This window comes from Falco rusticolus, chromosome 3 (genome assembly GCF_015220075.1).
Source record: "Falco rusticolus isolate bFalRus1 chromosome 3, bFalRus1.pri, whole genome shotgun sequence".
Taxonomy (NCBI): domain Eukaryota; kingdom Metazoa; phylum Chordata; class Aves; order Falconiformes; family Falconidae; genus Falco; species Falco rusticolus.
The window spans coordinates 27,082,803-27,095,287 of NC_051189.1; the positions used below are offsets into that span (position 1 = coordinate 27,082,803).

The 12,485-nt window shown below is 42.7% G+C and overlaps 1 protein-coding gene across 13 annotated transcripts in view; it reads left to right on the forward strand.

Moving 5' to 3' along the window:
* Window positions 1-354: 354 nt before the first annotated feature.
* The window catches only part of UBR5 (ubiquitin protein ligase E3 component n-recognin 5), an 88,869-nt gene continuing 76,738 nt past the window's right edge, over window positions 355-12,485 (forward strand). For all 13 annotated transcript variants that reach the window (XM_037382388.1, XM_037382390.1, XM_037382392.1 and 10 more), the window contains exon 1: window positions 355-691. In XM_037382388.1, coding sequence (XP_037238285.1) covers window positions 630-691 — 62 coding nt within the window. In that variant the 5' untranslated portion in view covers window positions 355-629. The remainder of the gene's footprint in view (window positions 692-12,485) is intronic.

Consider the following 12,485-nt stretch of genomic DNA (forward strand, 5'->3'; position numbering starts at 1 on the left):
GGGCCGTGCCGTGCCGGGCCAGCCCCCTCAGAGCCCGGCTGACGGGAGGGGAAACGGTGCCGCCACGCTTCCGCCGAGCTCGGCCGCCAGGGAAGGGAACGGCTCCGTCCGCTGCCTCAGGGAGCCCCGCGCCCGAACCGCCCCGCCCCCGCCCGACAAGGCGTCACTCTCCGGGCACGTGGCCTTTTACGCCGCTCGCGCATGACGTCACCGCGTTCCGCCAGGCCTCCCTGACCAATCGGCGGCGCGCTTAGTGAAGAGGCGCCGCGCGGCGGCGCGCGCGCCAGTCAGCGCAAAGCTTACACCGCGGCCGCGCGCCGCCGCCCCGCCCTCCCCGGCGCGGCGCACGGAGGGAGGGAGAAGGGCCCGCTGGAAGTTAAGATGGCGGCGCGTGCGTGAGTGCGGCGCGGGCTGAGCCTCCTGCCGGCGCCGTTGCGGCGGGTTCCTGCTTCCTCGCGCCGCGCGCCGCGGCGGGCCAGCCGAGAGCTCCGCCGGTGGCCCTGAGCGGCCCCGGGGGAGGGACGGAGGCCGCGCGCCCCCTCCCCCGCCGCCCCCCCGCCCCCATTGTGTGCCCGGCCCCCGCCCGCCCGCCTCCCTTCGCCGGGGGGGGCTGAGCGGCGGCGTGGAACATGACCTCGATCCACTTCGTGGTGCACCCGCTGCCGGGCACCGAGGACCAGCTCAATGACCGGTGAGGGGCAGGCCGTGCGGCGGGGGGCGGAGGGGAGGGGCCGGCCCGCCGGGGCTCGGCCCCCTGTGGGTGAGGGGAGCGGCCGGAGCGCGGCGCGGCGGGGGCGCCCCGGGGGAGCGGGCAGTACCGGCCGCCGGGGACGTTCCGGCACCCCCCCCCCCCGCCGCCAGCACCCCGGCCGCCGCGCCGCAGGGCCCCGGCGCTTTCCCCCGGCAGAGGCCGGCGTCGAGGAGCGGTGCGGGCCGCGCCGCACGCAGCCGGCCCCTCCGGGCAGCCGCCGCCGTAAACTTTGGCCCCCGAGGGCGCGGGGGTGGGGGACCGTGACCTTCGCCGCGGGCCCGCCGCCCCTGCGCGGCCCCGCGGGGACTGCGGCCTGCCGGGGGAGTCCCGGCGCCTGGCGGAGGAAGTGGGCTCCCGAGGATCCCCGGCCGGGGACGAGGAGGAGCGAGAAACGTGTCCATATTAATCAGAGATGGAGCGAGGCAGACAATGCGGATGGGGGATCGCGGTGCGTGTGAGGGAATGACGGGAGCGAGGATAAAGGAGCGCTGCGCGGGGTGTTACCGGCGCACGTACCGCCGGTGCGCCCCGCCGCGCCCGCCTGCTGCCGGACCCCGGCGGGGCCCGTCTCCGGGCCGCCGGTTCCGCGCGGCTGGGCCGGGGCGGGAGTGACAGCCGGGGCAGCTGTGCCGCCTGCTTGGTGACCTGGCGGCCAAGTTTGTGTTGGGCTGGGGGGGAGGCACTGCGGGCTGGGGAGAAAGTGGAATGCTTGGGGGAAAATCAACCCCCGACCCGAATTTTCTTCGCTGCTTGACGCGTGCGTGACGGCGCTCTCTGTGGCTGTCACCTGTGTCTTCTGTAGCAATTAATAATGGTACGCCTTACAGCTTGTCAATTTCACTCGCGCTCTTTTATATGGAAATTTTTAAGAAATGTGTACCTCCTTGTTTTTAATTTCTTAGAGATTTATGTGTGAATAAATCAAGATCTTTAATCGTCACTGGATAGAAACCTACATTATTATCTTTTACACTACAGACAAAATACTACTTGATTTTTATAAATAGTATTTATAAACCTTCAAAAGTATGGGTGCTTAGTTAGATTGTTCTGGTTTTGATCTTACCAGGTTTCAGAATAGGTGAGGGTCCAGCTCGCTTCACTACTTGTAGTTCCATCACTTTTCCTAGACCAGTCTTTGCTGAGATGCCTCTGTTAAAACACAGCTGAGGTTTCAGGACTTATGATGAGGAAAATAGGTCATTGTAAAGATAACATTTCTGCCAAACTACATCATCTGTGCCCTTAAACAGGGAAAAGAAACTCCTAATGATAAAATAGGTCTGAAACCTGAACTGTGTTAGTGTGGAGTGTCCGTCCGTCCGTCCCCCCCCCCCCCCTTAAGCTGATAATACATTTTACAACAGGTTCCTGTTTCCTAGGAGGCCTACCAGTTCCTAAGGGATTGAGTGGCTTTCTCCACAGTAATACGTTCAAGTTTGGCATACATCATCTCTCTTTAGAGTGTCAAACTGAGAGGTGATGCTGTACTAGGAGTTCTGCTTCTTCATTGCACTGTTTTGATTTAGGGTAAGATCTAGCACTTTGAACTTGAAAGGACCCCAGTGGTTTTTGGTTTTCTTTTTTTTTTTTTTTTTATGTTGATAGGTCCTTAGAAAACATTTAGCATGTAATTATCACACTTTGTTTGGAGTGAGAGAGCTCATCTGATTTTTTCTTTATCATCACCTGTTTTGTTGACTTACTGATGTTAAATATAATGTCCCTTCAGTCTTCATAACGCTTCCTAATTTTTTTTAAGGTTGGGGTTTTTTTTTTTTCCTTTCTCCCTTCTTACCACAGAAGCAGTTCTTACAACTTCTGTTTGATACAGGAAGCTTCATAACGTGTAATTAATATATGGAGAGAGCTGCACAAGTGCTATTAAGTTGTGACTTATTCTGAAAAAACAAGTGGCTCCTTGATCAGAGCTGCAAGTCATAAATTTCTATTTCATAAATATAATTTTACTAGAAACGCGGTAGCTGTGTATCAGAACTTGTAATGCAGTGAAATCAGAATGATTCATAAATAGGGTTGAAGCACACACATATATGCTGGAAACGCCAGTTCAATTTTATCAGCAGCATTGCTGCTTATTACTGTTTTGTCAATGTAGATCATGATCTAGATAGGTTAATAAATTCTCATATACATGCTTATAGAAGTTAGGAACTTGGAACATCTCATTTCTCTGTGGTGTTTCTTTCCCTTCTCACACTTTACAGGCTTTTTGGAATTTGTGCTGCAGACAGTGCTCAGTAGCCCAAGTTAGGTTTTTTTTCTGTCAGCCTTCTGAATGACAATTCCTTCTCAAATTCCGATTTTGGGACCCTAATTCTGCATTGTATGCTTTCATATGTAGCGTACGTAGAACGTGATCGATAGTATTTCTTTCAGTAATGGATCCATGTTCTGTAAGGAATAATCGCATCTTTAAACATGAGGGATGTCTTGGTGCAATCGTTGTGTGTTCAGAATACAGGACAGTTTCATATTTTTGTGATAAGTTGATAAGTTATGCTTTAATAATCAGCATAGATGTGTGAAGAGGGTGAAATGTGTTTGGAAAGCATACTTCTGAAGTATTGCTCTGTTCCTAAGCAGTCTCGGGAATTCAAGGAAGTAGGTTTTTTTTGGTTTGGTTGGTGCAGTTTGTGTCATTCTGTTTTACAGTTTGATTTTCTGTGGAATTTGTTATACCTCTTATTCATGCAGCAACTTGGAGAATGGTAAAAAGCTTTAAAGAAAAAAAGGAAAAAGTAACTGTAGAACCGCAAATAGTTGGTTCCTGAGCATGCCTACTCATCATCTGAAAGTACATCTTAACTAGTGTTTTCTAAACCACTAGTTCATACTGTACCTTGATGGTAGTTATTAGACCTCTCTCAAATAATTTGAAGCAGTGTTGGCTTGTTCATGGTATTCACTGAGATGTCTGGAAGCTAGCTGCACTCAAAGCTTGTAGAGGACAAGGTTATGTTTAGTTTTGCAGTTGTATTAGGATTCATTTTTTGAAATTGATGGTAGGTAAGCTTTTTCTGGTAATTAGGAAGATAGGTAACTTGGAATTTTTCTTCTAAGCAATTTGTTCTCTGTGAACTGAATATGGTAAGTTTTAATGGGAGAAAAATTAGGTATGGCTTGCAGTTTGAGAAACAGTTCCATAAACTATTTGGGATGTAAATAATCAATGGCTTTAATCTTTGAAAAAGAGATGCCCAGCTTCTCTTGCAGTGGGTATTAGATGTATTTCGTTGATTATCCACCTGTTTCATGCATGTTTCAGGGTTGGAGACTTTGTGCTTTCTGAAGGAAGTTTGACACACAATTTCATAGATAAGTTAGTCTTAGTAAATTCTTCTTAATATATTTTTTACTTTGTGTTAGGAAGTGGGTGTAACCATGACAAATAACCATTTCTTGGCTATTATGAAACCTCACAGGAGCAGTTTAACTTGCTGCTCAGTAGAACAAGAAGGGGAGTCTTTCACCTTACAGGAATGGCTTTCCGTACGTGAACTAACCTGCAGGGACAGGGTTCATCTCAAGGCTTTGCCTTTGTTTTTACCGTATACTAAGAAATTTCTTGTCAGCTAAGCCATTTAAGTCCTAGCATAGGGTAAGATGTCGTTTCTGAAGTGGTCATCGACACAATGTTAATATGCTGTTTTTCTCTTTTCTTGAAGATGAGACATAATGAACTTGGTTAAATGAAGGGTGTTCTGAATTTAGGATGAGTGTTAAGACATGGTATGTAGTAAGTTTTCCCACAGTAAGCTTTTTGAAACAAGTATTGTGACTGAGAAAAGTTCGTTCGAAGCTTCAGCACGTATTTACGTACAGTCAGCTTCGAGGGAGGAAAGGATTATCTCAATTTTACGTGAGTTTGGTTGCCTTAATGATATATTAAATACTTCTCTCTGTTACTCAAATATTTCTTACTTTAGGCCATGCCTGAACTGAGAAATTAGCTAGTGTACTTTAAATTTCCTGCATTGTTTACACCTTCTGGTAATCAATTTATTTGGAAAAAGTACCTAGACACAGACTAAAAGTGTATGTTCTTGCTATCTCGTGGCTTATGTACATGAAAACATCATTTCAAGGTAATAGGCAAGTGATCAGTGGATATGTGGGCTGCTACTCTGGCAGATTTTCTTACCCTCCCTGTTGCATTTACTGATGAACAAATCTGGTAAAAATCCCAAGCAGATGTTGCTGGAAGGAGCTGGCGCAGGGTGTGGTGTTATTCTGTGAAAGGAGTCAGCAGGGATGTGGAACTGGTGTCCCGGCCCCACATGTCTGTGGGAGCCATGCAAGGAGAGGGAGAGCTGGCTCCTGCTAATGCAAGTGTTTAGCCCTGAACTCCCTCTCCGAGTCCGCAGGCATGCTGGGAGAGTACCTGTCCTCTTGCGGAGAGGAGGGCAGCCTGAGCATGAACTTCCCTGCTGTTACATGTAATCTGCATTGCTGCTCAAAGCTGGGGGAAAGAAGGGATTGATGAACTTGTTCTTAGATAGAAAACCTGCAAATTGTGTGCAGATAGTACAGTACTTCTTTTAGCTCAAGTGATTTATTTTGGTGCACTTTAAACAATTGCCTAATCTACTTTAGCAAAAGTGAAGTTAGCCTGCCTCAAACAGGAATAGATGGTTTAGTTACAGAGAAACCATTGCTGATGTAGTATTTTAATTGCCTGAGTTACAGTTGCTTGATGGGACTTTAGTAATGGGAGAAGTGTTGACTTCTTAGGATTCATTTCCTGAAACCATAACAAAATTTAAATTGACTTCTTTTAGAAGAGAGTGAGGGAATGGGATGACTATCATGGCATTATTATTATTGTCAGACTCCTAGTTTGAAACACTTTTTAAAAATAAAAAGTTTTAGCTGTATCAGAAGGTTTGCACCACCACTGTGGTTATACAGGCGGGCCATTATAGGATTTGTACATTGAGCAGCAGTGCATTAAGGTTTTTATCTTTATTTCAGTATTGTTTAAGGATGATAATTTGGGAAGCTAAGCATACACATAAGCGTAATTTCGTATCTGGTTGAATGTGAAAGGTTACTTATACACAGGCCAACAGTTTAGGTCTTTTTGGACTTTGCTCTGCCAGGGTCCTTTTCTGGTTATAATTTTTTGCTACACCCCAGACACTGCTTTTTAGAGATTACATATGTAATTGTCCATGAATGTTCATGCTGAAACTTTACTGAGATGTTGTAACTGGTTGCTCTCGTCTGGAAGGGGAGGTTTGTTATTCTTACTTCTTACCTTGCACTGACTTTTGCACTATTAAGTGCCTGATTACACAGTAAACTGACTTAGCTCTATATAATTTTAGCAAATTAACCCTGGCAAAGTGAAATAAATGGAGTTTTATGGATTAGGAAACTGAAATGGTTTATCTCCTGGTTGGGTGAGCATCTGAGTAGATGGATAAAAAAGGGAGGGGGTTTAAAAAGTGCTGCAGGAGGGTGAGTTGGGAGTGAAGAACAGGGAAGAGGAAGCAGGGTTGAGTTCCTTCCATTTTGAGAGCAGCAAGTTTATTTTGGCTACTGTAATGTGAAACTGTACTGTGAATGCGATCTGGGCTGAGAGTAGTTGCGACCTGTCACAAGGAATTTAGTAAAATGGTAATTGGGGCACAAATGCTGCCTTTTTTCCTTCTCAAATTATCTATGAGGTTTGAGCATATCTGTTGTTAGACCAATGATAAAAGTAAGATTAATGGAGGAAGATACTATTAGCTGTATTTTAAGGTTGGCAATGCAAGTCAGAGCTGTCAGAAACCAGCTTTTTCTGATTTTAAGAACAGTAAGGTATCAGTCAGCAACATTATGTGCTAATTCTGGTAAAAGGCAAAATCTATGATCAATAGTATACTTTTAAGGTGATTTTTATATAGTACATATTTATTAAATGTTCTAGTTGCCATTTAGAGGAGACTTTTGTAAAAAGATGTTTGTTAAACATATGTAATTAAACCATAAAATAGATGTAAAGGGTATGATGCTTTTTTCTTAAGCTCTCTAAAGTTTAAGTAGATAACTGTTCCTACACAATTACATCAATGTGAAAAATTACTTAACACTGAGGAAAAAAACCCAAGGATCTACCTAAGCATGGCAAGCTTTGCAGTGTGTTGTGGCTGCCTTTTTACAGTTATGGCATGGTTAACTGTGACTTAAATGAATTAGACAATAGTATGTATTTGAAAATTCCATAAAGAAGGAGAAGGGATTTCAAGGTAGCTTTTAGTGTAGTGATTACACTAACAGCAGTCTAGGTCGTTAAGTTTGCAAGATGCTCCCTATAGCTCTCAGCTGGTTTTTGTCTTTCCCTGCATCAGCTCAACAGCCACTTATGCAGAAGAAAACTGTATACACTGATAACAAAAACTACTTGTGATTTTCAGTTGCACAAACTTTTTTTTTTAAGCTCTAATTCAATGAGGTCCAGTAAGCATTTGGCTGTTAGTAATAATTTCACATAGAAGACTGCAGTAGTTGGCACCTGTATATGCCCCAGGGAAAACATGGGGACAGGTCCTAGTTGTAGAAGCTAGAGGATTTTAAATTGGGAGGAACAATTAGGAGAAAGAATACTGAAATAAGTGTGCAAATGTAATTTTCAAGGTGTACGTGTATTTTGTCCAAATCTGTAAGCTTGTCAGTTTAAATGAGGATGGTTAGTCCTCTACAGCAATAATTATCCAGGTTTCAGTATCCTTAATTCTTCTCTTTTTCTGACATAAAACTGTTTTGACAATAAACTCTGTGCTCTACTTTTTGAAGCCTTTCTGTGCTTAAAAAAAGCAGTCAACCCACACTGCTTCCTTTTTCTCTTACCCTTCCCCTCCAAAGCAAATTAACTATACCGTTTTAATTTAAAGAGCTTTTGGTTACATTTGAGAGAGAACACGTACCACCTCTCTGATGCAAAAGTATGAAGTTTGCCTATTCTAAACACTCCAAAAATACTGTAAAACTGAGTAGAAGGGCGTAAGGTGAGCACAGAGGTCATCTTCATTTATGTAAAACTGCCAGTTAGGTTCCAGTTGAGGAGTGATGTAACTATAGAATTTGCTGTCTTTGAAAATTTCGTCTTCATCTCACAAGTCTCACTGCTACTGCCAGCGCTTGTCAGGGGAATTTCTTATGGTAAATGTGCTTCACCTTGTCTTTCAGGAAATCTTAGCTACTGTGCTTTAAAGTGCAATGTGTTCTACAGTACTGATCCGTGTGGGTACAGAAAAGTTTTGAATATTTGCTTGCCACCCTTTTGTAACACCCCAGCATGATTATTTTGTGGCAGTTCTAAAAATGATTTTTTAACATAGCATTGTGTGGTTTGTTTCACTGGCTAGACTTTTGTAATCCCGAGTCTGGTGGTGTTACTCTGTAAGATGTTTCTTAGAGACTTCTCCAACTGTTTACATCCACAATGGAGATTAAATGTGTCTTTTCTTCAGTTTTGTTTTGGACAGCTTTTCTTGATTAAACTGGTTACTACCTTTTATCAGAAAGGATGCCCCATAATAGCTTGGGGTCTCTTATGTTTCTGATTTCATTTTACATGGTGTTCATTAAAGAATGCAGAATAAGAAATTTTGAAAACATTCACATGATTGGTACTATTTTGTACATTAACTGTGTTGGAACTTCTCACTGTTGTTGTTTTTATTGCCAGCTGTGAGGTCTGCCAATTTAATTTGTGACAACAGTGTAACCTCAACAGATGAAAGCACGAAGGCTGCTGGAGACTTCAGCAATCTTACGAATTTGTCTTCAGCACGCTCCCTCCACACACACACACACTCAAGAGGGTGTGTTTTTGTTAGGTTGGTTTTTTTGCTTTTTACTCTTAAGTAATCAGTATTGTGCACAGTGGGAATATCTTGAGTATTCCAGGGTGACTGAGCCCATGCAGCTGTAGTTTTCCTGGTCATTAGAAAATAGCCCAGAAATACCACCAAGCTCTGTGCACAGAGCACAGTTTCTGACTTTCTGCAGTGTGTTTGCCATCATCTCTAGTTAAGCTGGATGCAATTTTTAACAACTACTACCTTACTTATACAAAGTAAAAAAAGTTTCTAAGTAAGTTGTAGAGTAAGAAGTAGTAGTTGACTAGTTTAAGCCAAGCCTGTGTTAAAACAGCATTTTAAAAATCTCTTACAGTCTTTCAGTATGCTTCATTCTCTTTTCCATTAAGTTTCCTCAGACTCTCACCTTTTTCACCTTTGGGATAGATTCTCTCTTTATATACATAGGTAGTTCCAATAAAATGAGGTTGATCTTGATTGGGATCTCTTGATTCTACTAAAAATTATTTCACTATATAGTTTCCAGCATGGAATCTGGCATTTACTTTAATATGGATAAATGTTTCTGCTATAGAGTTTTTACCAAAAACTTAGCTGGAAAATACGTATTTACCCATGTGAATGCAGTTGAATGAGAGCTGTAGGCCTTACTCTGTTGTCATTTGAAGTAATTTGGCTTTATCACTTCCTTCAATAAGTGTTGTATCATTTTAATTTCTCATTCATCTTGCAAAATTGATTTTCTTAAATGTGTCTCTCAGTGTTTATTCTTTCATTTATGGTATGAAGTTTTGCTGTTCTCTATCCAGCCTGAAAATGACCAGAGCTGCTTTTTTTCCCCCTTTCTAGTAAATAGGAAGTTGTCTTCTTCTGCAGAGAATTTATGGCTTTTAATCCATTTTATATTGTTTTTCCTTTTAATATAACTGAGTTATTGTTGCCTGACCTTTAATGAAAATCTCTTAGGTTGGTGAAACTCCTTTTCTTTTTCTTTGTTTGACCATACTTAATGCTTTAGTAACAGCAGTTTTCCTTCTTTCTCTTCCCCGCGCCACCCCACCCCCCCACCCCCCTTTTAAAGGCATTATTTAGACAATGTTCTGGCAAAATGTATCTGTCTCTAGAGCAAGGAAGGTACTTAATAAAACATTCCAATGATACAAATCATACCATCATACCATCTTGTCATTGTGGAGCAGATTGGGTAGGCAGAATGTATGCAGTGCTCTTAATGGGATGGAGTCGGGGGATAACAGGCTCTAATAGCCAAAGCTTTGTTTCTTTCTCATGGTGCAGAATATCTGGCAAGTTTGTTACCTGAAGTAGTATGACTGTAGCCAAAATGTGAAGCAGGAGGTATGCAAGGTGCTGCTTCATAAATTCTTGTAGAGGAACCAAAATACCAGTTATGCTGAGGAGGAGGCACCTGGAGTTTCGTTGCTGTGGTACAGACAGATGGAAAAGAGAGAATCTGTTTCTAGGCAATGGAAAAAAGTACTGTGATGAGCTGTGCACCTCAAAAGCTGGGTTTTCTTTTGAGTTATTTTGCCTGCAGTGCACATCTGACAAAGTGTTTTGGCTGCTTTTTTTCTGCCATGGTGCTTGCTCTCTACTACTCTCTATGCCAGGCCTCGTTCCGTTCCTATCTAAATCAGAGATGCAGTGTCTGAGAGGAAGGTTTTGAAGATGTATGTTTAGTAGTATACAGTGCAGTGTGAGGAGAGGAGTCCATGGTATTTAAAAGGCAGTTTTTAAGAAGTTTGAAAAAGTGAAATGCAGGTGATACTGTGATATCGAGTTTTTGTTTAAGACTTCAAGCCTTGAAATTGAAGGAATTGGCAAAGAAAGGACTGGACATGCTGTATGATCTTTCCCTATTGCTAAAACTAATTCAGCATGTGAATAAGCATGATGGAGTTTAATGCAAAGCAATTAGAATTGTCTTGTTTGTGCACTTGTACAAAATACACTGTTGCTTTTCTCCACCCAAGACAAAAATTACTTAATAATGTGACGGTCCTTACTCTTAAAAATATTTTTGTAGCATTTGAATGCTCTGATCAAAGGCCATTTTCCAGCATTGCACATAGTGGTTGTGGCTTCCAAAAGCTTATAGCAAGAACGAAAGGGAAAATGATGGAGAGATTATGCTTTGAGTTCCCACAGTAGCCTCAGCTGAGACCAGAATCTGACTCTCCTGGCTTTAAGCTGGTGTGCTGGTAAATAAGACAGCCTCCATGGTGGCTTGTAATAAACTCTTGAAGGAGCTTTAACAATCTATCATTGTGGAACACAAAAAGGCTTTAAGATTTTACAATGACTGGATTTTTATTTTGATAGCAGGGTTGGGTTTTTTGTGTGTGTGGTTTTTTTATTTTATTTTTGTGTGGAATCACTACAGCAATGCTCTGATGGTAAAAAATAGGATTTTTTTTTCCATTTGTCTAAATGTGGCCTTTTAAGTGCCACTTCTTCTAGCCAAACAAGTGTACAGCTTGCTAGCTGCATTTTGGTAGCTAGCATTCATATGTTGATCAACACAGTAATACTGGCTCATATTATTTTATGTGAGTGTTTTTGAAGTATCCTTGAAGACAACCATGGGGTTCTAAATTCCCATTATCTGCATTTGCTATCACAGTAGAATATAATGATAGGTGGCTAAATAGCTTAAAGATTTTAAGATTCATAACTCACACCCAACTGAGTTGGTTGATCCAATTGTTTAGCTTTTAGTGGTCTTTTGGCTGAAGGAATAGCCTTCTGCTAAATGTTAAACAGATATTTTTTTTTTGCAGCTACAAGGACTTTGTGCAGTTGAACAGAATCTGGGAACACAGAATGATGGCTTGATGCATTCTACACCAGAGAACAGATTCCTGTCCTGTATTGCCTGAATCTGTGACCCATATTTTTGGAAGTCTGCTGTCATAGAATAACATCAGGTTGAGGCTGACTTGTTCTCCTGTAGTATATTTTTCTTTTTTTCCGCAGAAATGCCACTAGGCGTTTATGCAACCTGTGGCTGTAGGTCTACTGTACTAACAAATCTTCTGGATATTGTGCAAAATGACATATATAGGTGTGCTGTAACTGCTGTGTGCTAGTCCTGTCAGGATCATACCATTTGTGGTTTCTTTCTGTTTGTATTCAGACTTTTCATTACAATTTTTTTTTTTTCAGAAAAGGGGTGCCATGCTGCGTCATAACTATTTTAGGACAGGGGTTGGGTGTTTGCTTGTTTAAAAAGTGTGATTGACCTTGTATTCCTCTTGAGCTGGCTTATGCTTGTGCTTTGCACTGTGGGTTTTGTTTTTTGGTTTTGGAGGTTTTTTTAAGTATTATTCAGAAGGTGATGTTTTCAGTGTCACTTACACCCTTTCTTCAGATTTATCATTTAAGTAGATTTTGAACTAGAGGAACCAGTCAGCCAGCCTGCCTAGAAATTCATCGTTAATCAGAGGCATCTGGTTCTGGCAAACCTAATGCTGTGTTTCACAAGCCCTACAGGTGGCTGTCCCCTGGTCTTGCTGTTCCTGCTAGAAAAGGAGAGTACTTCCATCTGGATAATTTAGTACCTGCAAATATTTTTGCTCAAGGTCTAAATACTACTTCTCAGACACTTCCCTGACTCCTTGGCGTAACTTCTTTTCTAAAGCCACTGCCCTTACAGGGATTCTATAGCAAAACATGAGCTCCTATGTTTTCAATGGCAAAAAATGGGTTTTTTTGTTGATGTGCTTCCAAGTGAAATGTGTGGAGATCACATCCTGAAGGCAAAAAGCCCTCAGAATCACAGGATGGCTGAGGTTGGAAGGCATCTCTGGATGTCATCTGGTTCAACTCTCATGCACAGCTGGGCCATTTATAGCTGGTTGCCCATGACTGTATTCAGATGGCTT